The sequence below is a fragment of the Augochlora pura genome, chromosome 4 (genome assembly GCF_028453695.1).
Source record: "Augochlora pura isolate Apur16 chromosome 4, APUR_v2.2.1, whole genome shotgun sequence".
NCBI classification, from domain to species: domain Eukaryota; kingdom Metazoa; phylum Arthropoda; class Insecta; order Hymenoptera; family Halictidae; genus Augochlora; species Augochlora pura.
The window spans coordinates 14937974-14962265 of record NC_135775.1 but is presented as its reverse complement, the minus strand read 5'-3'; the positions used below and the strand labels follow the sequence as shown (position 1 = coordinate 14962265).

General features: G+C 34.5%; 1 protein-coding gene across 2 annotated transcripts in view; it reads left to right on the top strand.

Moving 5' to 3' along the window:
* LOC144469570 (furin-like protease 1) overlaps positions 1 to 24292 on the top strand; it is an 81200-nt gene that overhangs the window by 10534 nt on the left and 46374 nt on the right. For both annotated transcript variants that reach the window (XM_078179996.1, XM_078179997.1), the window contains exons 4-8: positions 2449 to 2621; positions 17105 to 17522; positions 18727 to 18844; positions 20300 to 20381; positions 22869 to 23079. In XM_078179996.1, coding sequence (XP_078036122.1) covers positions 2449 to 2621; positions 17105 to 17522; positions 18727 to 18844; positions 20300 to 20381; positions 22869 to 23079 — 1002 coding nt within the window. The remainder of the gene's footprint in view (positions 1 to 2448; positions 2622 to 17104; positions 17523 to 18726; positions 18845 to 20299; positions 20382 to 22868; positions 23080 to 24292) is intronic.

Sequence of the window (24292 nt, the reverse complement as noted above, 5' to 3'; positions counted from 1 at the left end):
TTACGCAAATGCATATTCTTTTAGAAAATAGATATACTAACGCGATATCGATAGAAATTTATGTGATAATCGCGTGATTCCAAATAAGTATTTATTTTTTATATTTTTCAGATGCGTATGATTTGCATATTTATGGTTAAAATGTGCAATAATGCATATCACAATTGTCCTGCAATGGACAATTTTAGAAGTGAAGATACGGTTATATTCGAGCCTCGCGGCTCGTTTTTATAGTCGCCGATTGTCGACAGCCATAAAAACGTGCCGCGAGGCTCGAATAATCGTATCTCCTATTTCCAAGCTATACATTTTTGTTTACAAGCTGATGGATAATTTCAGCGAATTTACTGTATTAGCGTTTCAAGTTCGAGCTGTTCAGTTTTATTATAGAAGCGATACGGTGAATTTCATACGAGCGCGTGTCGATATTTTTAAAACGCCGGAAGTTCCGAACGACTAAAATTATTGTACTATAGTAGATTTATAATAACTGTGAAATATTTCTTGATATTTGATATTATCATATTTCTATATTATATTTGCATATTATATTTCGATATTATATCTGTATTTTATATTTGCATATTTTATTTGTATTTATATATTACATCATGATATTTGACATTTTTATACATATTTTGGATATTTTTCATGCATAGTTACCATATTCATTTTACATATTTATCCCGCATAAACATCCGGAATCTAATTATAGTAATTATTTGCCCGATCTGTTTTATATATTTATTTTACGATTTTTGTGCTAAACATAGCTGTTTATACATTCAATTATAGATAATTTAATCGCATGTAAACAAACGTATACGGTAATATGAATAATTTGAACATTATATGTCGTTTGACTTTATATTTTCCACTTTTTTGTTCAAGTAATATTTTGTACGTATAAATACGATATGTTTGCACAATTTGTAACACGTAAAAATTTTTTTATGAAAAAATTAGAATATCTTTGTACTTTAAGGAATTACCTCAAAAAGATGCTTAAAACCAAATAATTATTTATCTCCCATTGCACGTTTTATTAAAATTGTCAAAGAATTTAAACAATTCTATAGGTGAAGAATAAATACTAAAATACAAATAGAGTTGTAAATTGTTACGGTAGTAAATTGAAATTGTTGAAACCGTGGATAGAATTGTTCGAGCTCGATTATTAAGGAATCCTTATTTGCAACTTTCTTGCGCGCCGAATGTTCCTACGACACTCCATTGTATTCCAGTAGTTGTTTAAACTTCGATTATACGCGCCCGCTAACGAAATAATGCTGTTAGCAAATGCGTTGAACGTATAATTTGCTACATACGGGAAAATCATCCGCATGTGCCGCAAATTTAACAACGTTTCCTAGCGCATTGTCACAGGGAGCTAAATTGGAAGGTCGAAATTAGCCTCGATTCCGTAATTGCAAGCAAGTTCAAAACTGTAATCGACACAGTAACCAGTAGTGACCACTAGTTAGAAACCATATTTAGTGCACCCAGGACGCTGGAACTGGGAACGTACCTGGGAAACAATAAGTTCGGAATTATTCGAGTCCGGTTCCAGGCACAATAATAATCAATTATCTTGGAGAGTACTCCGTACTTTTTTCCATTTAATGACGGTGATTTTGCCGATGCGCGCATTCGAAGCTGGGGGGTCTACATGAATATTTTAACTAATGATAGATTATTCAGTGTGGATGTTTTTTGCGCAAAATACGATATTATTATCTTCGATTGTATCGTACAGAAGTCAGAGAAAAATATATTTCGTCTCTTAAAATTGTAAAAATTCTCATTTACTTGCATCGAAATTGGTATTGCCGAGGTCGTGATTGTTTAAATTGCACTGAAATTTGTACTATTCATTATGCGGCTGAATCTTTACCTGAATTCGTTATTTTCATATTTAATTTTTTAGAATTTAAAATCACATGAATTTAAAATGGAATATTTGTTTCATTGACTAAAAGATTTCTTGCAATAAAGATAAAAGTACGTTATTAATTTTTATTCACTTGCTTATAAGTTAGAAATTTGCGCATGGTATAAATGCATAAAAATTCACAAATTAGTAATTATCTTTTCCAATTTTGAAAAGAAATCGATCGTCGTGCAAGTATAATATATCGTGCAAAATTTAACTTCGCAGATTTCATTATTCAAATCCTGACTATATACGAGTTTTGTGATTATTAATTTAGTTATCATGTGACAGCTCATTTTTTATTACTTTGTAATTCGTTTATTATTTTGCTATAAAATTATTCTGGTTATTATAATTAAAGATATTGTGCAAGTGTTTATATGAAGCCAAACATTGTTTATATAGCAAAATAGTTAACTCAGTAAGGGCCGAATATGGAAAAATGAGTGTGTGTGAATGCTAAAACATGACCAAACGAAGTTTAATTAAATCTTTGTTGCTTCTTCTATTCCCAGGGGTGAGGATGTTAGACGGAGACGTGACAGACGCCGTCGAAGCCCGATCTCTGAGTTTAAATCCTCAGCACATCGACATTTACAGTGCCTCCTGGGGCCCGGACGATGATGGGAAAACAGTGGACGGCCCTGGCGAACTCGCCACCAGAGCTTTCATCGAAGGAATCACGAAGGTTCGTAAACAAATGTCAGCAAACACCTTTATTTTCCACGTTGGTTTAATTTACTACCCTCCGAACCCGATATTTTGCGAAGCAACGCAATTTCCGCGTATAATTAATCGAAAGTTACTGGATGTAATAATAGTTGAATATTGTTTGTCTTCGATTTTCATTGTTCAGCGTAATAACGTCCCTGTAACTGTGGCGCAATCAGAAATTACACACGGAAGAATAAATCAAAACATAATAATACAATCTTCAAATAAATCTTTAATGATCGGTAAATCAAAATCACACCATAAAGACATTTGCTAATAACAGCTTCGTACTTCTATTTTTATCGTAAAAGTATTATAATTCTCGTTATAATTAGATTGTCCAAAATAGTCACGTTCTTTGTATTATTTATTAAGCTATTTCCCACAGTGATTGAACAAAAACGGAAACCTTATTTCTTACGAACACAATATTTAATCATATTCTTTACCTTCTTCATTATCCCACTATAATATATAGTTTTTAATCTATATTCTTCGAGAAAATGTAGAAAAAGTCAGTTTTTAAATATCACGCTAAATTACCCTTTTATGAAATGCTTTTCATTTCTCTTATAATCCTAATTTTAAAACGTCTGCAACTTCAGAACATATTAACGCATATTTTCGACTTATTCCATGGAGTTGTTCTGCGCAGAGCGATTAACCCTTTGACCACTGTTGGCGCCTATTGGCGCCCGACACATGTTGGCTTCCTGGTACTGTAGGCGCCAATAAGCGTCCAGATCAAATTTCGCCTGTTTCGCCCGTTTATTATTAAATTTCATTATTAAATATTATAAAAAAAAAACTTAAAATTAATATTCACTTCAAGTAATATTGATCTAATGTAATAGAACTCGGTGTTTTGAATAAATTAATATAATTCTTGAGAAATGCGTGTCTAACGAAAAACTTCGCCGTACCCAGTGGACGTCGCGAGTGAATTGGTATCGTACCGTACGCCCGATGCGTGCCAAAGTCTGCCGTAGCCAAAGGGTTAATTAATTTTTCATTGATTCTGTTGATCGAAAACTGGGGTAGTTTTAATGAGAATTTACTGTACGCGTGTATCGTATAAGTGCATTGTTCGAAAATTGTACGCCGGGATATTCAGGATTTTTTTTTTCAAACGGTTGAATTCCGTCCATTCAACCAGAAATTCTGAGATTTCCCTTCCTTTTTGGCGCGGCGTAACAATAACCTATTGTTGACACTGCCGGTACGCGCCTAATTAAAAGTCCCGTCCCGCGGATGCAACTTCTGAGGAACCGTCGCTGTCAAGCTACCCGGCGATAAGAGTAATCTGCACACTTGTGCGCAATGAGGCACGCCAGTTGTGTAGCCTACATTCCATTTACGTCGGGCCGCCGCGCCTTCTTCGATCACCTGTCACCAGCACCTTAACTACCTGTGCGCTTCTTCTCTCTATCGCGATTAGGACATCGGTCGAATCGGCAGCTCGCAAATTCTTTCTCCTTTTGTTCGAACTCTGTCGCTGCGAGCCAGAGGACTTTACGTTTCGCGGAATATAAAACTCGAGCGCAGTCGAACAATTAAAGTTACAGCTTGCTCGTAAAAGTCTTTCGCACTGGTTTATTATTCCTATTAATTGGCGTAGAGCAGACCATTAAGACCTCGAATGTGCTGTTTGTTCGTGTTCGAATGTTTGATGTTCGGAAAGTCGAATGTAATTTCGAAATTGATGACGCTTTCTGCTAGATACGCTTTCGCATCATTCGATGTTTTGTTAGAGTTGATTCTTGAAGCGATGTTGTCAATTCTGACAACAAATTGACCGGTAAATACTAGGAACTCTGACAAGATCAAAGCGATTTTGTTATTTTTTTCTTTTTACCGAATAATGTTTTCTAGATGCATATGGATTACATTTATTATCATTGAACTGTGGATCTTTATAGAAAATAAAATTTGTCTGCTTTAATGACTAAATACTACTGTTGCACACATATTTATTTTTAGTTACAATAATATCAAAGAGTTCCAAATAATACAACAGTATTTCAAAATCTCTTAAATGGTTCCACTGTTTTGCATTTGACTTATACATTTTTGTCACAATTGAATCGCATACAGTTTTGTAATAAAATTCGAAGTATAATTTCTACATATTCTAATTAATAAAATTGAATTGACCCATTACTAATTACTTTCGCTTTTTATTCTATTCTTATTAATTAATATCAAGTGTATTGCTTTTTTAATGCCCAAAAAGTTGAATGTATTTATTTTACTATACTTGTTACTACGTTGTCGAACATTATATAAAATAAATATTGTCTAAGTTAATTGTGCCAAACATTAGTTAAATAATACGTCTCTTTTCTTTTAAGAGATTTAAAAAATTGATGACTACGTAACAGTATCCTTAGATACTTCTAACGTTGTTACAGTTCTGTATTTGACATATTCATATTTGTCATAAGTGCATAAAATTCTCTTCGAGAAAATAACCCTGCGATAGAAATGAAATGATACAAAAATAATATTTTTTCTATGCATATAATACGGCATGAAACAAGTTTTACCGTCCTTTGTACGCTCTTTATTTATTTGTAGGAAAATGCAAAAACGTTTCAAAATCGAGTTGTATTTTTTGTAATTATTATATAAAACTGAATGAATTATCTTATAGTTACAAAGAAAAGAAAAGAAAATGAACCTATATATTTAAAACATCCTGTTTATATAAAACTAACAATAGGCTATATAAGATAATATTATCGCATTTATTTTGTGTACACCTCGCTATTCAACATATTAAATAAATATTAACACATAACCTTTGCTTGCCAGAAATTCAAGCACAAGTTAGATGCAACTGTCTTTCCTCTTTTAATAGTTTCAACAAGTTACTAATAATGTAACAACATCCTCGAATTCTTCTAATATCGTGGCATTTATGTGTCAGACATATTCATATTTGTCATAAGTGCAGAAAATCCGTCGTTTCCTCTTGTCCATCGCACATTCTGTAGCGATTATACAAATTGAAATTAGAAAATTTATTTTTCTTGTATTTTGTCTCGTATATTTTTGTTCACTTTACTTGCGAATAATAAACTGTTCGCACCGAGGTGGTAGCTTTGAAAAGATTTCGATTTTCCCTAACGATTCAAAACGCGCGCAATCTTTCACACAAAGGGTTACTTATGTTCCGGTTGCACCGCAATTTCCGGAACACCCTGTGCAGCACACCGCTCGATATCATTGCGTTGCGTAATCCACCTCTCGACTGGATAAATTCGTTCAGAATGACACTATTCCGGCGCACTTTTTCTTCGAGTAAACACGCCTCAAAAGAATCATTTGCTCGCGTAATTACGTGTGTCAGATTTGAAGCATTCAACGAGGCATGTTTCTAGAATTAATTATTTACGCAGGCTGAATCATTTAACTTCTCCAACGTCATTTTTCTTGCGAACTACATGTTACATGATAAACTTTTTGCAACGAAATTTGTTTGGTACAAAGGAGAAGAAACACGACAACATTCTTTGTTGCACTTCTTTCTTTATCAAAACTTGAGATTTTTTAATTATAATGTGGAACGATTAATCATGCCGTTTTGAAAGTCTATAGACAGTAAGTATAAAAAAATACACTTTAGTTGATTTTGAAGGTGAAAAAGTCCTCCATTACGATAGAAGCGTGTATGAGATAAACAATGCAAGTGATACATGTATAAGTGTTTCATATTTTGTTAAGCGATCTTCATATTTTGATATAAAAGAAAAATAAGAAATTAATTAAATAATTATAACCGTGTATTTCCCTGTTTACATTAAACGTTTTTGTTTTAAACATTCTTTATACAAGATGTTGTTTAAAAAAACAATTCAGATGAAACTGTGAACAATTTTGTATGTCTCTGTATATTAATTTCAGACTACAGACCTTTATTTGAAATAAGGGTTGCTTGCATCATTTGCAAGAATTATAAACCAAATATCAAACGCTTTGTTCTTGTAACGTTTTTAATAAGCTAACATTAATAAATTGATACTCTTGAGTTCTCTTAATATGTTTAGTGCTTTGGGATACTCATTATTGTCATAAATGCATAAAATCTAGTCTAGTTAAGACGTGCAACTCTTTGAGAATAAATCAAAAGAACCATTTGTTTAATATGATTCATGCATTTTACGTTACAAAGAATCTTATTGGATACTATATACTGTAACAATTATTTCGCTAGAATTATTTCTGCATAATTCCATTGCAATGTACGCGCGAATTCGGAAGTATTTAATTTAAATAGAGCATCAGAAAAGTAGTAATGTATTTTTGATTTTGTTTAAAAAGAAGCATATTAAATATGTTACATCCCGAGATTGTTAACTTTTGAACATGCTTTTCAATAGCGTAACGTACGTGTCAGTAAAAATAACGGTGGTAAAATTAACCCTTTACACACGAATGGTGACTCCGAGGCCCCACTAAAAATTGTTGCATCATGTTCTCAAATAATTTTTACATCATTAGTCGTTTTATATTGAAAATACTGTTGAATATGTGACTGTTGCATGAGTCGGAACACTCAATTTTACTTGCATAAAATGCAGTAATGTATAAAATAGAAATACTGTTGGTCAAAAAAGCTATTTCGGATTTACGCTTAAAACAGCTTCGAGTGCAAAGGGTTAAGACAGATTTATTGGCGCTCTCAAAAAAAATGTTTCTTCATGAACTGCGCTGCAACTGCGCTGCAACTGCGCTGCAACTGCGCTTGCTGCTGCAGTTGCACGAAACCAAAAACAATAACGGATTCTTAATCTGTACAAGTCCCAGCGTCCTGCGAACTAGAATACAATCAAAATACAAAAACGGGAACACGCAAAACTTCGATCCTTGCGGAAAAAGAAGCTCGTTTTTCAATCTCGCCACGGTCGGATTACTTGAAAACGAGGACCGAAACAAAAATATTTTACTTTGTGCAACAATCCGTTCAAATAAAACTATTTCGTTTCGTGAAATTTCGGTTTCTATTTGAAACACTGTTGCGCTTTTGCTGTATCTTCCACTGTTTAGAAATTGCATTGGTTTTATTAAATGCGATTGTGTATACATTTCCTTTAGTTGACTTTTCTTATTTAATTAATAGTATGAAAATAGATGAAAACTAACGGTTATTTTAATCAGGTTTCCTCTATCAGTAATATTGTTCTACGCGAGTCTAATAAATTGATGAATCGAAGTTTTTGTAAATGTTGTTTTTTGAGTTTAATGTTTTGGTAAACCTATTTGATCCGATAAATGTTGCGTTTAATGGAGACATTTCCAACAGTTTTCCCCTTTAGATGTTCCCGATCTCGGTCTTTGTTTCCAAGATATTTGTAAAAAGAACTTTACGTAGATGAGAGTTACGAGTATGCTTTATTTTGGGGGAAGCTGTCATCGAACGATTATTATAGGGTACATAAAGAGAATTTAGTTGTACTATAAAAATAATCGAATTACAATATCGTGTAAATTGGGGATGTAAAACGACATCGTTCATAAATAAATAATAATTTTTTAAACGTTGAACTTCTTGAAATATATTGGTAAATAATAAAGGTATTTAAAGTAATAATAAAAATTAACAAGCAATGTATTTTTATAATTTCTCAACTTAATTTTATAAGTCGTTTGAATATTCATGCATAGTTTCCAATTATGTAGGCAACGTTTTATACTAAATCGAAAGTTTTTAGTATCTTGATATTTGTATATTCTACTTTAATATACTGTAAAGGATTTTATGTCTTCAATGTATATTTATTTCAATGTGTGGTGTACAAGTCAAAGTTATATTAATATTCAAATACTTTCGTTAGCCACTGTAGATATGGAACTATTTGTACAATTATCTGTAGTAAACGTAAGTAGAAAATAGTTGTTCAAAGTAATGACTTTGATAATATATTTCAATGCCATTGTCCTCCCATAAACGCAACATTTACCCGTACACCATATAATTAACATTACCAATTTAGCTTCTTAATTAAGAGTCCTTAAAAATCAATCATCAAAGTCTTTTAAAATTGAAATAAAAGCCGGAAGGAATCTTCATGTTAAACTATTTGATAAACTTGACGCACAATCCATCTATTCAACATTGCCTCATTAACTTCTTCCTTAACAGTTCATAAAAATTAAAGAGTAAATAATAAACAATACTATTGAAAGAACATCGAAAAAGTACTCAAACACGCCATAAGTTTTCAATCTCTATTTCCGCAAATCTCGTAAAAATTTCTTGGAAGGTTATAATCATATCAAGTTTTACTAATCTAATTGTTAGTTCTCACGAGTTTTCAATCCTGTCCATCTATTTTCATGAAATTTCGAAGATATACATATGTAAACAAATGTTTGGCATATATATTTGCGCGTTACACCGGACGACATATTTTTAATATAAACAAAATATCATAGACTAATTCGCTCTATAAAATTCACGTTCTCTCCTCTGAAACATTCACAACCTCCACCCGCATTGTCGAAAAGCAGGGAAAAAAACCAATATCCCGAGGTTCATCCGAGAAACAAAACTAGTCCCGATGCAATTTCTTTATTCGATTCTGATCCCACCTTGTCGCCGGTGCGTCCCCGTCTCGTCGGAACGACGTTTCATCGAGAATTAAACCGGCTACGCTCAAATAACCCGCGGAGGACGAAAAATTCGTTACGCCGTGCTTAGTCGCTTGGAATGTGAAACAAATAGGGGAAGAAAGGAGACTACCTCGTCTGACCGTCGTGATAGGATCGTAGCAGAGTCGTTCCCCGGAATGAAATTTCCAGCAATGTATCACCTGAAAGCAGTCCGGGGCTCTTTCCGAGAATGATGCTGCGATCTCATTGTTATCCCGACGTGTATGCCTGCCGGGGAACCGATCTTCTTCGATTGCGTTTGCCAGACGAGACGGCCGCCGAGGCCTCTTTATCTCGGCTCGCAGACACCGAGAACGTCGACCGACGTTCCGTCGACGTCGACGAAGGAAACCGATCGTCAGGCTACAGATACGGAACCGCCGCGAGTTAAATGGACAAGTCAGTTAATGAGAACGAAACGTGTCGAGACGCGACGCCTCGCGAGAACAATCGCTTTCTTCCCCTTTTGTCTCGCACGCGACTGCGAATTTGGGTTATTGCGAATTCCACAACGTGGTCGTCGCGCGCCATCGCGAAGCCTGCGAGAATTTCTTTCAAGGTGGTCCAATGGTGTAAATTGCGTGTCTTTTTAGCTCTGCTTCTGAATTCTTTGCAAAGAAACTGTTATAACTTTTGCAGTAAAATTGACATGGTTTATTTTAAAACCGCGCATACCGATACAATTATATATTTGAATGACTTTAGTAATCTGCAATTGTTGTTTTGTTATTTACCTATCTATGATAACAAATGAATACTAAAATGTATTGTTAGTATACAAATTCATCATAACAAGATTAGTCGTAACTACTCAAAGCGTGTATGTGCGTAAAAATACTAAGAATGAGAATGTGATACGATTTTGCGATATCATAGCAGAAAACATAAAAGATTATAAGTAAACACAGAAGTGGTAATGGGACAGTCTAATAGTAGATCATATTTTACATTTTGCAAATTAAATTAACTTTTCTGCAGATTTAATTTATCTTTTTGCAAATCGAATTTATTTCATGTCACATATAATTAACCTTCCCTCAGATCGAAGTTGGCCACAGTTTATTCAACTTGCATATATAATGTAAATATTCATGACTACAGTACATAAATCTCGTTTTTATTATTATTGATTACATTACATGTCCATGCTTGTTCTGACTTTATACTTTGGAGTTTGTTGAAATATACACTTCATTAAATGATATATTTCAATATATAATTAATCTTCATTAACTAGTTACAAAAAAGGTATCCAATTTTTAAGTTTAATGTGAATTTCATTAAAAAGTGGTTGCAAACAAGTGAAATGAAATTGTCATTAATGAATATAATCTTCGCAAGGATTAATTTTTAATGTAAATAAGTGAATAGGATTTACAAAAGAATTCGTTTCGACCGCAAAACCTATAAGGTGTAATTACCAATTATGGAACACTTTTCAGGGAATATAAAATTATTCTGTATTTTATTACAATTAATAGTGTTTATTGTTTAATATTTATAGGTACTGTTCTATAGATTGATATTTCCAGAGGACATAATGAATTTTGAAATACTTATTCAATATGAATAAAAGGTAATACTAGTATAATATAATATAATATAATAAGAGTAAACTAATGAAGTACGGGTGCGAACTTGTTAGGGAACATCGTTTCTGTACCATGTCTTTGTATTTCATGTTGAATGCTTCTATTTCGGAACAGCATTTCCACGTGCCAATATAGAACAGTATGCTTAGAACAACGCGTATTCGATTAAACTTTTTTTTGCATCTAGTCGTTACATAACAGTATTTATATTAACATTATTTACATTCACTTCTTTATGCTGAATCTATCTTTTATTGTTTCAAGAAGGGATTACAATTGAGTGGTGTGTGACAGTAGATACCTCTGTCAACGTAACCGAGAATCGGGCGCAAGTAGCGAGTACCGTGAGTAGCGCGCGAGAATGAAAACGTGATTATCGGTTCGGCAGAGTTCACGGCCGATATTTCTCGCATAATCTAGCATTGCCGGTATAAAAAAGATGGTACTGATTAGTTAATCACCGAGCTCCGTACGGGCCGAACAGCTCGGCTAATTGCTCGCGCGTTACTTTCCGCGAATGGCCCGCGGAGCTTCGGAAATTCTGCTTCGGCGAATTCTATTTTCCAGCGGCGGTGTTTTAACGAGTTCCCGCGGCGAAAGTACCCCCCTGGCATTTGCATATGACTTACGGCTACCAGTTTCCGCGGGTAAGGTTAAAATGGTAATGCGTGATGGTGCGGGGACAGTTCGTCTAAAAGCAGCCAATTAGGAACTTTCTGAGAACTGACCCCCGACCGACAGAGTCCGTTAAGCCGGATCCGAACGGAAGAACTTCCGCTCGGTTCTCGCCGGTCTAATCGAATTATGGTTGTCCCCGGCAACGACTATTTTCGCCCGGGGTGAAAGAATCGCCTCTCGATCACCATAGGTAATTATCGACGCCGCTAACGCCCGCTCCGCCAATTATCACCGGCCGACCATGGCCTTTTACGCCCTCTTATTGCCTTTACGACGCGACGTCACGCGAGATACCTCCTTCTCTGTATGAAAGTGCCAGCGTGCGCTGGAAATTTCTGAATTCGTTCGCAAATTACGGATAATCTTCCTATCAGAATGATCAAAGCACTGTCGAGCATTTTGTCCTGGAAACAGACGGTACTTTCACCTTTGTTGTCAACCCAGCACTCGTCCGCTGGAATTCCTTTAACGTTTCATCTTCTAAACCTGATGTAAAACTGCTTTCATTGTGTGCACAGCGACTCGCGAAAGTATTTGAACACTTACCATGTGTTAAGGGGTTATGTGGAATAAAAGACTCGTGTGGAATAAAACTTGTGTAAATAACTATATTTAAAGGAGGACAGAAAAATGCTGTGGAAGAAATATAAGTGTACACCGATAGGCGCAGGATATGAAAAGCACGGACTGCGCAGAAGAACTGATAAGCTAGGCGACTGGACACATTGTTTTGCCTAGCATACTCACAGTATACTTGAACCTGAGTTCCGTTCTCTGGATATGGAGGTTTCCACAGCATACAGAAATTCGTCGTTCTGCTTAATACTAGGAAATATTATTCGCAAGGAATAATGAGTATATTAATACATATTCGTCCGCATGACAAAGACTCATCATTTCGCAATCATCAATAGCCAAAATGACGAAAATTCGTCATTTATATATTACAGAAAATAATTGATTCTTCTTCTTTTAATTCTAAATAAATTAAATTCTAATTTTCACCGAACAGAGATAATTCCAATAAAGGCAAAAAAAGAGCTAGAAAACTGTTTTGAATTAATGTTTCGCACCCACAATTATTGTTGTATGTAGTATACAATTATATATGGTGTATATATTTCTTGTCAAACTGACATTCTGAAAATTATGCAAGCTGCAATTCCGGGAACAATATCTCTAAAAAAAGAGTATTTCTTCCGAATTATAATTTACAAGAGAGTGTGAGACACAAACAAATTGCCACTGAATGAATAATTTCCTTGATTAACAGTACACTCTGTCACAAGATTAGATCCAAGAGAGATCCTCCTCAAACGAATTCACCTGAATTAAATAGCCTACTCGATTCGTTGATTTCTATTTACCGGGTTGAAAGTTTTAATGCCGCTGCGACGTACCGCCTGATAATTTTCTTCTAACTTTACAAGACAAACGGCTGCACTGCTTGGCAGCTCAATTTTATTAAGTAAACAGCAATACATTTTATCTGCAGCGAACGCAAACTCCGTGGGAAAACATTCGGGGAACTTATATGGCAACTTTAGTTTCGCTCGGTGAAATTTCTTCTGGCTTCTCCCATCATTTCATTCTGATAAATTAAATATATTCACTAAATATTTAGTTTGTACACTGCGCCCGGATAGGGCCGGGAAAGATTCCAGCAGAGTTTGGCTCGCTGGGAAAAACTTTTTCTGACTCGTAATACTGTACCTTGTTATGTTAAAGTATTTGCGTGGATACTAAAAAGTAATGTGATGTAAATGTTAAGGAATCGTAATGCTTCCATTAACATTTTCGTAATGGCGAATGATATAATAAATTTTCAAATGATATAATAAATTTTAATTTACACAACGAAGAAACATTTAATAGTAAAATACAAGTATGTAAACATGTTGATATTTACGCAAATGCATAAGAGAAAATTTCATGATCAGGCAATCCCGCATGTACATCTTTTATTTTGCATATTTAACATATTGCATATGTTTTGTATATGTTTTATAAAAACTTATATTGAAACGTATTGCATATGTCATATACGTCTATTGCATGTCTTTGTTTAAAATTGATAGCAGGAGCTTGGTCGTAATGAAATATACGGACACACGTAATGTATAAATATAATTTTAGAGTCTAGAAACGTATTATAAATTCATATTCTAAACTGTCAAAAGAAGAGAGACAAAAGACAGCGGGACTAGGATCGCGCGCATCAGAAACATAGGACTGATATAGACGCGCATCGTCCGTCGGTAAGAAAAATTAATACTAACGAGCTTTCAAACATTGTTTTGTTGTTAATGACAGATTCAGCTACATATTTGATAAGAGATAGAAGGCAATTATAAAAGTTTTATCGAAGTACGGTGCATCTAACGCATGTGTCAATACTTGGAAATGATTTAGTATTGTTTATTTAAAAGATATTTGTAAAAGCAGTACTTTGAATTAAATATTACCAAAGAATTTTATAAAACCTGTACCTTCAATCGAGCTCTACAGCTCGGTGTAACTTTTAATTTTTAACCACAATGTGGAAAAAGCATTTTTAGAATTGTGCTACGCGATTTTCAATTTCTGCTACATGTGTAAGAGTAAATTCAATTTTTCAGAAATTATTATATTATTATATCATTAAATTATTAAATTATTATATTATTAAATTATTACATTATTATATTACTATATTATTATATTATATTATTTAGGGAGTCGAATTTCATAGATTTGTTCACACCTATGTAATTATGAGAAAATCGAATTATGAGAAATTAATATTACTGTCTTCGGAATACTTAATTTTAAAATTGTTCGAAAAGAAATCTGTGGCGAATTAGTTTGGACAATTAGTTGCCCGATTGAAGGTTTCTACGAAAAGTTGACAGGCATTCGTTTTGTTGGTACGGCGACCATCGTCGTCAGGAAGCATGAATTCATCTATTCGGTATAATTACTGTTATTTCTGTATTTAAAGCACTACTCCCAGAAACAACGTTATTCGTTAAATATTCATAAAGTGACTTTCTGGTCGCGGTAGTCCGTCGAGCACCCCGTATATGCTAAACAGTTTAATATTTCCAGAGAATACTTCAGCGAAATCGGTGCGGCGTAGCCGTGTATATTGAATTTCGAACTTACTCTACTTGGAAAAAAACGTAGGGAGTTTAATAAACTACAGCCTTATCACTCGCCTTGCCTTGTTATTAAATAAATCTCACCCAAGCGCGAGTAGCCTGAAAATATTGAAAGAATTTGCATACTCGTTATACCATTCCCCAAATCGCCAAGAGAAACATCGATATTCCATAATTTACTAAACACCATTCGAACTTATACGATCACCTCGCTCAAATATGTATACACAAATGTTATTCTTTAACCCTGGGACGTTTTTCTCAAAAATATGCTAAAGATCATTTATAATTGTACGTATAATGTTTTTAAAATTTATTTCATAAAGTAACTCTTCTCAAAATCTTAACGAATATGTAACAATTGAAATTAATTGCCAGAAACTAGGGATTCAAATAACAAATTCTGTTATATTAAACATTTATATTCTAGAAATTTGTATAGCAAAAATATTTTGACACCTGACTTTGCTGTGAAATATTGAATGGTTATTGTAATTATATACTTCTGGTAAAACATCGCAGCTGTATTTAATAATAACAGTACAGTGTAACTCTTGATGAAGGTAAAGTTATAATTACAGAAAATTTAAATTTGAAGATGACGTCATAAATAATTGCGACAATGAGCACTTCCGTCTAACAATTTTTAACTACATACAACGTCCAACTAAATTATAGTCGTCGCACGATATATATTCTTAAAATTCTAATTAAAACTTTTCGCAATGACTACTGACCACATTTTCAACTTTTAATTTGTTTGAAATTAACGTAATTATTTGTTGTTACCGGCGTTTCAGTGTTTAACAAGGAAACATTCCATGTTTCAAACGTTTGGACAACGGTGAATATCAAAGTCTAGTCCAGGATACATTAAATATACAGTATATATATGCATATACATGTAATGTGTGGATCGTAATTAAAGCACAAAACCAATTTGATTCTAAAGAAAATAATAGAATCAAGAATTAGATGTTTCTGCTTCCAATGGAACAAATAATCCAATTTATTGGGCAGAATGCTACACTATTATTATATTCTATATCTGTGGAGAAATTATTTGTCAGTCTTCTTTCTGTCTTCTTATTCTTCTCGACTCTCGTCCACGTGGTCGCGTCGTCCTCGTGGCTCTTGATGCCAGTCACGTTAGGTTATGTCTTTACTGCCGTGCTACACATTCAACGCCCATTCACACACAAAGCTTACATACATATACTGTATATTTAATTATATATAACTAAATATAATTATGTTTATATATAACAATTCAATATAATTATATTTATATATGTATAATAAGTAAATATGATTATATAAAAGAAAAAGAGAGAGAAAAAAAATGAAAATAGAGAATATACAAAAAATAAACTGAATTCTTTTTGTATTTCCAAAAAGTCAGCTGTAACACTTGGGTGGTTATAAATTGAATTTAGCCGCCACGGCTGTCCATTGCTCGCTGTTTCTACTGAACTCGGTGATCTACACCAGCAGTGACGAACTAACGACTCGCGAGCCACCCCTACTTGCCTTTTCCGTTGCACCATCGAAGAATGGCTCCCCTCCACACCTTCCCGATTTCGCCAACCTAGCATTCAAGTTATCTAACGTCAATTTCTACTTCTTGCAATTAATGCAAACCATTTTCATTCTGCATAAAGTACCGCAGTCTAGTCACTGATTACTAACACTTTTGTGTATCTTATAACTCATTACTTATTGATCTTCTTATCTGCTTGCAATTAAGATATTGTAGTATCGTAATGTAAGGCGAGCATTATAATATAAGGACAATGTAGCTTTTAAGATATTTTAAGGGCGCAGTTAAGCAATTCTGTATTATATCAGTAACAAAAGCGCATAGGTAAAACAAGAATCTATGGGGACAAATATTCCTACACAGTATTCAATTTATGAATCGAATATTAAATAATAAAATATTAAATAATTATCAAAACAGTTAATTCTTTCTATGATTTCTTAAGATTTTCTTAAAGAATTTCTAACAATGTCGGAGGCATAGGAATTGCTTCTCCTACGATGTACAATCTCCCCCGATCAGACAAATTCAGGAAGGATTGTTACAAATTAAAGAGGAGACTTTGCTCTTTAAAATACGCTAATTTTCATCGTTGTACGATTTTGTTGAACCGAATTATGATATTTCGAATTTAAGAATTGCATAATGATCGACGATCGGCTGAGAATATTCACGAAATCCGTACACTCTCCTCGTACTCCCTAAACTTCTAGTTTCAAGAAGAAGCTACCTAAATGTTATAAGAATTCCATATCCCTAGATCCTTTGCAGCTAATCCAGCAAATCCAATTCCTAATGATCGAAGGATCTCGCCGGCCATTCGATTCATCGAGATGCTCGCTTTGATCGCCAGGGTCGAAACAACAAGGGGTCGATCTTCGTCTGGGCGTCGGGTAACGGCGGCAAGGACCACGATAACTGCAACTGCGACGGCTACACAAACAGCATCTGGACCTTGTCTATCAGCAGCGCGACGGAGAACGGGCAGGTGCCTTGGTACAGCGAGGCCTGCTCCTCGACCCTTGCCACCACCTACAGTTCCGGTTCAGCGGGGGAGAAACAAGTGGTGACCACTGACTTGCATAACCATTGCACCAGCAGTCACACCGGGACATCGGCGTCGGCGCCTTTGGCGGCCGGCATCTGCGCCCTTGCCCTCGAGGCCAACAAAGAGCTCACATGGAGGGACATGCAGCACATTGTCGTCAGGACCGCGAAACCCGCGAACCTGACAGCTCCGGACTGGGTCATGAACGGTGTTGGCAGAAACGGTGAGGACAATGTCATTTTATTGTCTGTCTCATATTCTGTCTTTGCCGTCTGTTCTGACTTCTCCTGCAACTTTATTTGCCAGTGTAACCAATTAGCTGCTTCGACCAATTGCTGTGCCTTTGTGGGCATTATTAACTTTATATTTATCGAATCAGATATATTAATTTAGTTGGTTCAAAATTAATGAAAATAAAAGAATAAGAAACAAAGACACAGTAATTGATTGAATGAGACTTGCGGGAGTCAGGTGGGGTAGTCCTCCTGATCCCCATGTTGCATGCAGGTTAATTCCGAGCCCTGAATCTAGCTTATTTTTCTGACTGCCATTGATATAGTTTAATACCTGGTTGGTCGAAATGACTCATTTCACAATTTTTGTTTTAATGTTTTTAAAATTATAGGAACTCTATCGTAGAATTTTATTACTTGAATTTGCGGCAAGTCGTCAAGTATGAAATAACCCTTTATATTTCCTTAATTCTTACGATTAATTCTCTCATAAATATATTTAGAGCATGATTAACAATTACCACTGTTCATTATTAATATACAAATAAGGAGATCATATTATTCTCGCTAATAGAGCATTTTGGTACAAGACAGTGTATATGTAAACTACTTGACAAATTAACAAATTGGAAGAGAGTGTAAACAAATTGTGTTGGACATATTTGAAATTCTACTTGCATATGTAAAGTGACATACAGGATATTCATTTCTTAAGCATTTCCATTCTATAAACGAAACAGATTTATACAACACGGATTATCGTTTCAAAGGAAATCGTGTAATTAAATTACTTAGCACGTAATTAGAAAGTACATTCTGCTCTAACAAGGTAGCCATTCTCGAATTCTTCGCCGCTATCTATCTTCCGCCATTTCTTTCTAATTGCAACTAGAAAAGAGATTGCGTATCCTGTCCCAGTTCCGTGGACCAGCCACTACATTTGTATTTGCAGCCTTTTAATTACACTGAACAGATTTTCCCCGGTATCCCTGCCTTTAATTACGCTAACGGTTACTTGTATTCTTTTCCTTATTCCTAACCATTATTTCTTTACTCGTTTCTTTCTCTTTGACCCATTTCCTCTGTTTTCACGGTTCTCTCAGCTTTTATCATTTAAAATCTAACCATTTTGTTTCTGGAGCACAATTAACGTTTTTTTTTTTGTTATGTTGGAATATTTTCTATTGTCCATAGTGAGTCACAGTTTCGGTTATGGGTTAATGGATGCCGCAGCCATGGTGCGTTTAGCGAGAAGATGGCGGACCGTGCCGGAACAACATAAATGCGAAGTCTCGGCGCCTCATATGGGCAGGTAAACAAATTATAAATTCTACTGAATTAAATAAATACGCTTATTTTATCGTAGTTCATACATTTTATTGCACAACTGGCTATAGTTTTTGAGATGTTGTAGAAAATATTTTAAAAATTATAGCTGGTACATCCTCTATATTTTCATAGGGATATATAAATTTAATAGGAATATATCGGAGCTCTGTGTCGTGTTAATAATTTTGATCATTATTTATATAACTGAATATATCTTCGAAAGCACGTTTGATTTTGGTAAAGACACTCGATTGATCAAAATCCCAATAATGGACAAGCTAAATAAACAGAAGTAAATCGACTGTTCCAAATTTGATAATACATTAAAATATTAAGATTAAATTCTGGAGATTTGGATTAAATTATACAGATTTCTCAAAAAAGAAACGTAGGTGGCAAAATAGGTCGCCGAAAATGCAATACTCAGTTCACAAAATTCGGAATTGAACCATAGCAAATTATAATTTGAAGAAACCAATATTCCCACTTCTTCTACTATAATTAATCCTACAGTAACTAGCCGATAATTAGGTATGCGATGATCGGGTCAGAACCAATGTATTTAAATCATCATCTAATTACTTAATCATTAGCAGTTAAATTAAATAAATTGCTATTACAATGGGAACAATAGCAAACCTAATAGGTCTGCGAGAAATATTTCGTAAACTATGTTTTGATAAAGTAATAAATAAAATTGAAAATGGTCATAAACATTGTCTCTAATCTAGCTTAACCCTTCTATGACGTTACGAGTTTATATTATTTATGCCATATATTAGATTTATTGGAATACTGACTTTGCTTATTTCTAGTTATTACTATTTTTTACTTATTAATATTTTCATATTAATTATGATATCCTTCGACATAATAAGCTTAAAAACATTGTACTACCTTGTAGTTTACAACGATGTGCACATATTTTTGGTCAAACACCATTACTGTAAACTTTTATGAACACCATGTGAGTTAATGACCCGTTCTGCCACTAAAGAGATGAATCTATTAACCCTTTGCACTCGAATGGTCAATATGAGGCGACGTGAGATATTGCTACAATATTTCCAAAAGCATTTTTACATTATTAAATCTATCTGTATTTGATAAATTGTCAAATAGTAGAAGTCTTCTATAAGCATACACGTTCAATTTCGTACGTATCAAACAGAAACGACCATTCCAAATGGAAATAATGTAAGAAACAAATGTCTTCATTTTGGAGTTAAAATCGTCTCGAGTGACAAGGATTAATTGATATCCGCGATGCACAGAGGACACGCGAAAGACAGTCCCAGGTGACAGAGCGAGGAATACCCGAATCCCTTGGCTTAGAATAAACGTTGTATCGAAATCAGCGGAATGAACGATGAAAAATTTATTCGAGACCTCAACGTTCTAGTTTCATAACTGACTTGAATTTCCTGTTATATCGCAGACCAATACCACCAAAGAGCCAGTTAGTTCTCGAATTGAACGTCAAGGAGTGTAGCGGTGTTAATTTTCTCGAGCACGTGCAGGTAAGTACCGTATCACTCGGATAAGGTCGGGTTAACAGTTTTCCTAAAAGGTTACGATCACGCATGCACAAAAAATTGTTATATGTACACGCGTCATTCTTCTACAATTATGAGTTTAATTAAAATAGAATTTCTCGCAGGAATTGGGAAATATATTATAAATTCCAAATTATTACGTGCGATCAACCCTCTCGATTGTTTGAAATAAAAATTAAATTTTCTGTTATTAATGTTAATACCGTAACCAAAGTATATTCTAACGTCCTTCAAATTTTGCTTCGTACACATTTATTCTTAAAATTCACATTCTTTTTGCTATAACTACAGCAACAATTCGTAGAAGTCAGACTTCGATTGAAACAGAGGAACGTCTTCTATTTCTTATCGTTACTGCGATTTGCTGTTAGAAAAATCATGAAATGTTAGAGACCTGGAAGGCTTCGCGTAGTTAACACTGTCTTGTCAGCGTCGCGGGAACAATATTTGTGATACACAGAACCGATTGCTAAAAGTGGAATTATATTTTTCGTCGCGCGAATCCGAAGAGAGCAGCAGGCTTAATGTCGAAACTTCTCGTTTCATCAAAGTGGAACGCGCGGTAGCGGAACAGATTTCCAGCAGAATATAGTTTCTCGCTTGTAATGAATACACAAAGAGATCTGCGAAATGCTCTGAAATAATTGTTACAGAATCGCGAGCTTCAAAGTTTTCTGTCCATGGAAGTCGTCGCATTCGAAAATTCGTGGAAAGCGTTCACTTTTTCCTACGCAGCGCTCGCGTATTACCGCGGCCGAAACAGTTATTTTAAAACTTTTTCAAACAGTCGCGTTCACGCGCGAATTTTCATTCTTTCCTGTGAAAAAAAAAACATTTTCGCACCCTACGTTTTTGAAGTTTCTTTTGCACGCTTTCGCTCAAGTGCGGGTTTTCTGAAGGCAAAACGTGTTGCGAATGAAATGATCGTTCGTCTACATTGGCATAACGTATTTGGTGCACATTTTACACTTTTTAGCTTCTAAAGAAAATTTTTAACATGGAACCATAGTGATTACTATTTTAACCATCACCATCCCACGTGTCAATTTGATACAGTTTTCACGAGTACTGAATAAATAATCTGTCCAATAGATCGTTTTATTAATAATTGTAGGATAATTAAATCTACTAACATTTTTATAGTTTCATAACAGTAGCATTAAGCCATATTTATTATATCTATTCTATTTATTTTATTAATCGCGCAAGCTATATAATATTTAAAAAATAATATAATACTATTAAAGCTTAAAGTATCTCAATGGTAAATTTCAGTTTCTATTTTTCTTTAATATTTAAATAATTATATAATAATATTGAAGCCTTCAAAAGTAAAATCTAACACTTTTGTCTTAATAATAGATAGCAAATTATCGATTCCTATGATAACCGATTCACAGGCTAGGAAAAGAAACGATTTATAGGCTATGATAAAGTGTTAAAGAAGGAATTTAGGAAGTTAATTGATTAATATTCCATCTTATTTTTTCCATCGTGTTAAATTGGCACCAAAGGACGGATTATGTGAAGTAGAGACGAGGCATGAATGAGGACCTTTTCATTTTCCATCTAGTAAATTTTAACTAACTTCGTTCAATACGAACATTGATTTCTTTTAACGTGTCGTCGTTAAAAGTTAATATCAGTTTACTAAGAAACAGGTATTACACATGTGACATTGTATTTTTTAACACTTTCATGGCTGATGTTGCGGGTGCGTGACTCTGTAGCCAGTGTTTATCGACCTGTGTCACGCAAACGTGGTTTCACTATTCACAATATTCATTCAGAGAATTCTTTTTTAATCTCATATATTTATAGCAGCTTCGATTTTGTACGATCTGGCAGAGAGAATTATTTTTAAAAATTCAATAAAACATCTACTATTCTAATAAAAATTGTTTTGCGCAATTCACTATTTTACGCTAGTTTTAAAAATCTTTTAAAAAGACTCCAGTCATTTCGTTTAATTTTAAAAAATAGTGTAGGCATTTTATGCTGCTTTAGAAACTATAGTCACATCATTTTATTCGTTTTTAAAAATTCTGGACATTTTATTCGTTTTTAAAAATTGTAGATATTTTATACTGCTGTAAAAATGAGGGATACTTTATACCGCTTTAAACATTGTGGACATTTTATTCGGCTTCAAAAATTGTACATTCTTCATTCCACTTTAAACACTGTAGACATTTTATTCGTTTTAAAAAATTGTAGATACTCTATTCTGCTGTAAACATTGTAGATATTTTAATCGGTTTTAAAAATCGTAGATACTTTATTCCGCTTTAAACATCGTGGACGTTTTAGACAGACTGCGGCTTTCAAGGGAAACCTCCGTTAAGCGATAAATTAGTTAATGAAACGTGGGATCGTTAAGGGGTGGTGGAGGCAGTGCGCAGGAAACCGTGCGAAATCTCCGGGCGACCTAATATTATTTCTGTGTGGCAGGCGAAGGTATCTCTGATGGCTACCAGAAGAGGAGATCTCCAGATACAGCTAACGTCTCCACAAGGGACGAAGAGCACCCTGCTCGCGAAAAGGCCACACGACATCTCGAAAGCCGGTTTCAATCAATGGCCATTTATGTCGGTTCACACTTGGGGTGAGAGGCCGCACGGCACGTGGAAACTTGAAATCCACAATGAGGGTCGATATCAAGGTGAGCCCATTGTATGGATCTTATTGTTCTTTCCTTTCTTCCTGTACAATGTTTCCAGACTGGTAATAAGACTTTCTTCCTAGCGCTTCGAGGGAAAAGCACAAAAGTCTGTCGAACAGAAAGGATACTTGTTCGGGTTACGTGTAACATGATTATGACTGACCAACAAATAGCATGCTAATTTTACAGATTTACCACGCTGCCATTACTATGGACAATGTGATTAATATAAATTAATCGGCTTACGTAACTGTACAATTTTAGTTGACAAAAATTGATATCCATATGAAAGAAATATTATTAACAGCGCAAGAATTTTTATAGCATCTTAATATATCATAATTTTATACTATGACTTAATAATTAGTAATTGTCACACGAGTCTTAATCTTTAAACTTTTTACTAAAATCGGACCACGTAGGAATTGTTATTACATATTACATTTTGCTTAAGTTACAGCATCATTTCCCCTATAATCAGGAACCATCATTAACGTAAAAAAACTGTCAACAATCAGTTTGAATCGATAACCAAATACCGCCTCTTAATTATCATATAATCGAAAACATATTACTAGACTGCGGATCTTTATGTAAAATAAAAACATGACGTAGCAATTTACGATAAACATGATATAGCATAAACATTTATTTCTCTCTTGAATGATTTTAATGAACAATAATTAAATTAAAAAATTTTTTTAATAGTATCACTATTTTGCGTTTAATCCACAGTCTACGCGTTATTAAAAAGTCTCTTATGTTGACATAAAAGTCGCATAATTAACAAGATGATTAAGGTGCCGCCTTAAGGGGAATTTGACTCGACAGAAGATCGAATAAAATATATCATTTCAAGGATGTGGGGCCCGGAGACGTATAATATGCACGGGAGTGGTACCATTATTTTCTGGACCATAGTCCCAGATCCGATGATAAGCTATATCATCTGTGGACACATGGTATATGGTTCACGCGCTGGTCATAATATATTCGGGTCTAAAGACCATGACCCACATGTGGGTCATACCAGTTTCAGTTCCGTAAGCTATGCCCCATTGCAGATGATAGTGTGTCCCTAGCGTCGAGACCATGACCCACATACGGGTCACAACCGTGTTAATTCACTTTAGTCAGTACTTCTCCAGTCAAGAATGACTCGATCGAACATTTAACGCTTCGCAAGACTGAAATTCGAATGCGAAAATCTATT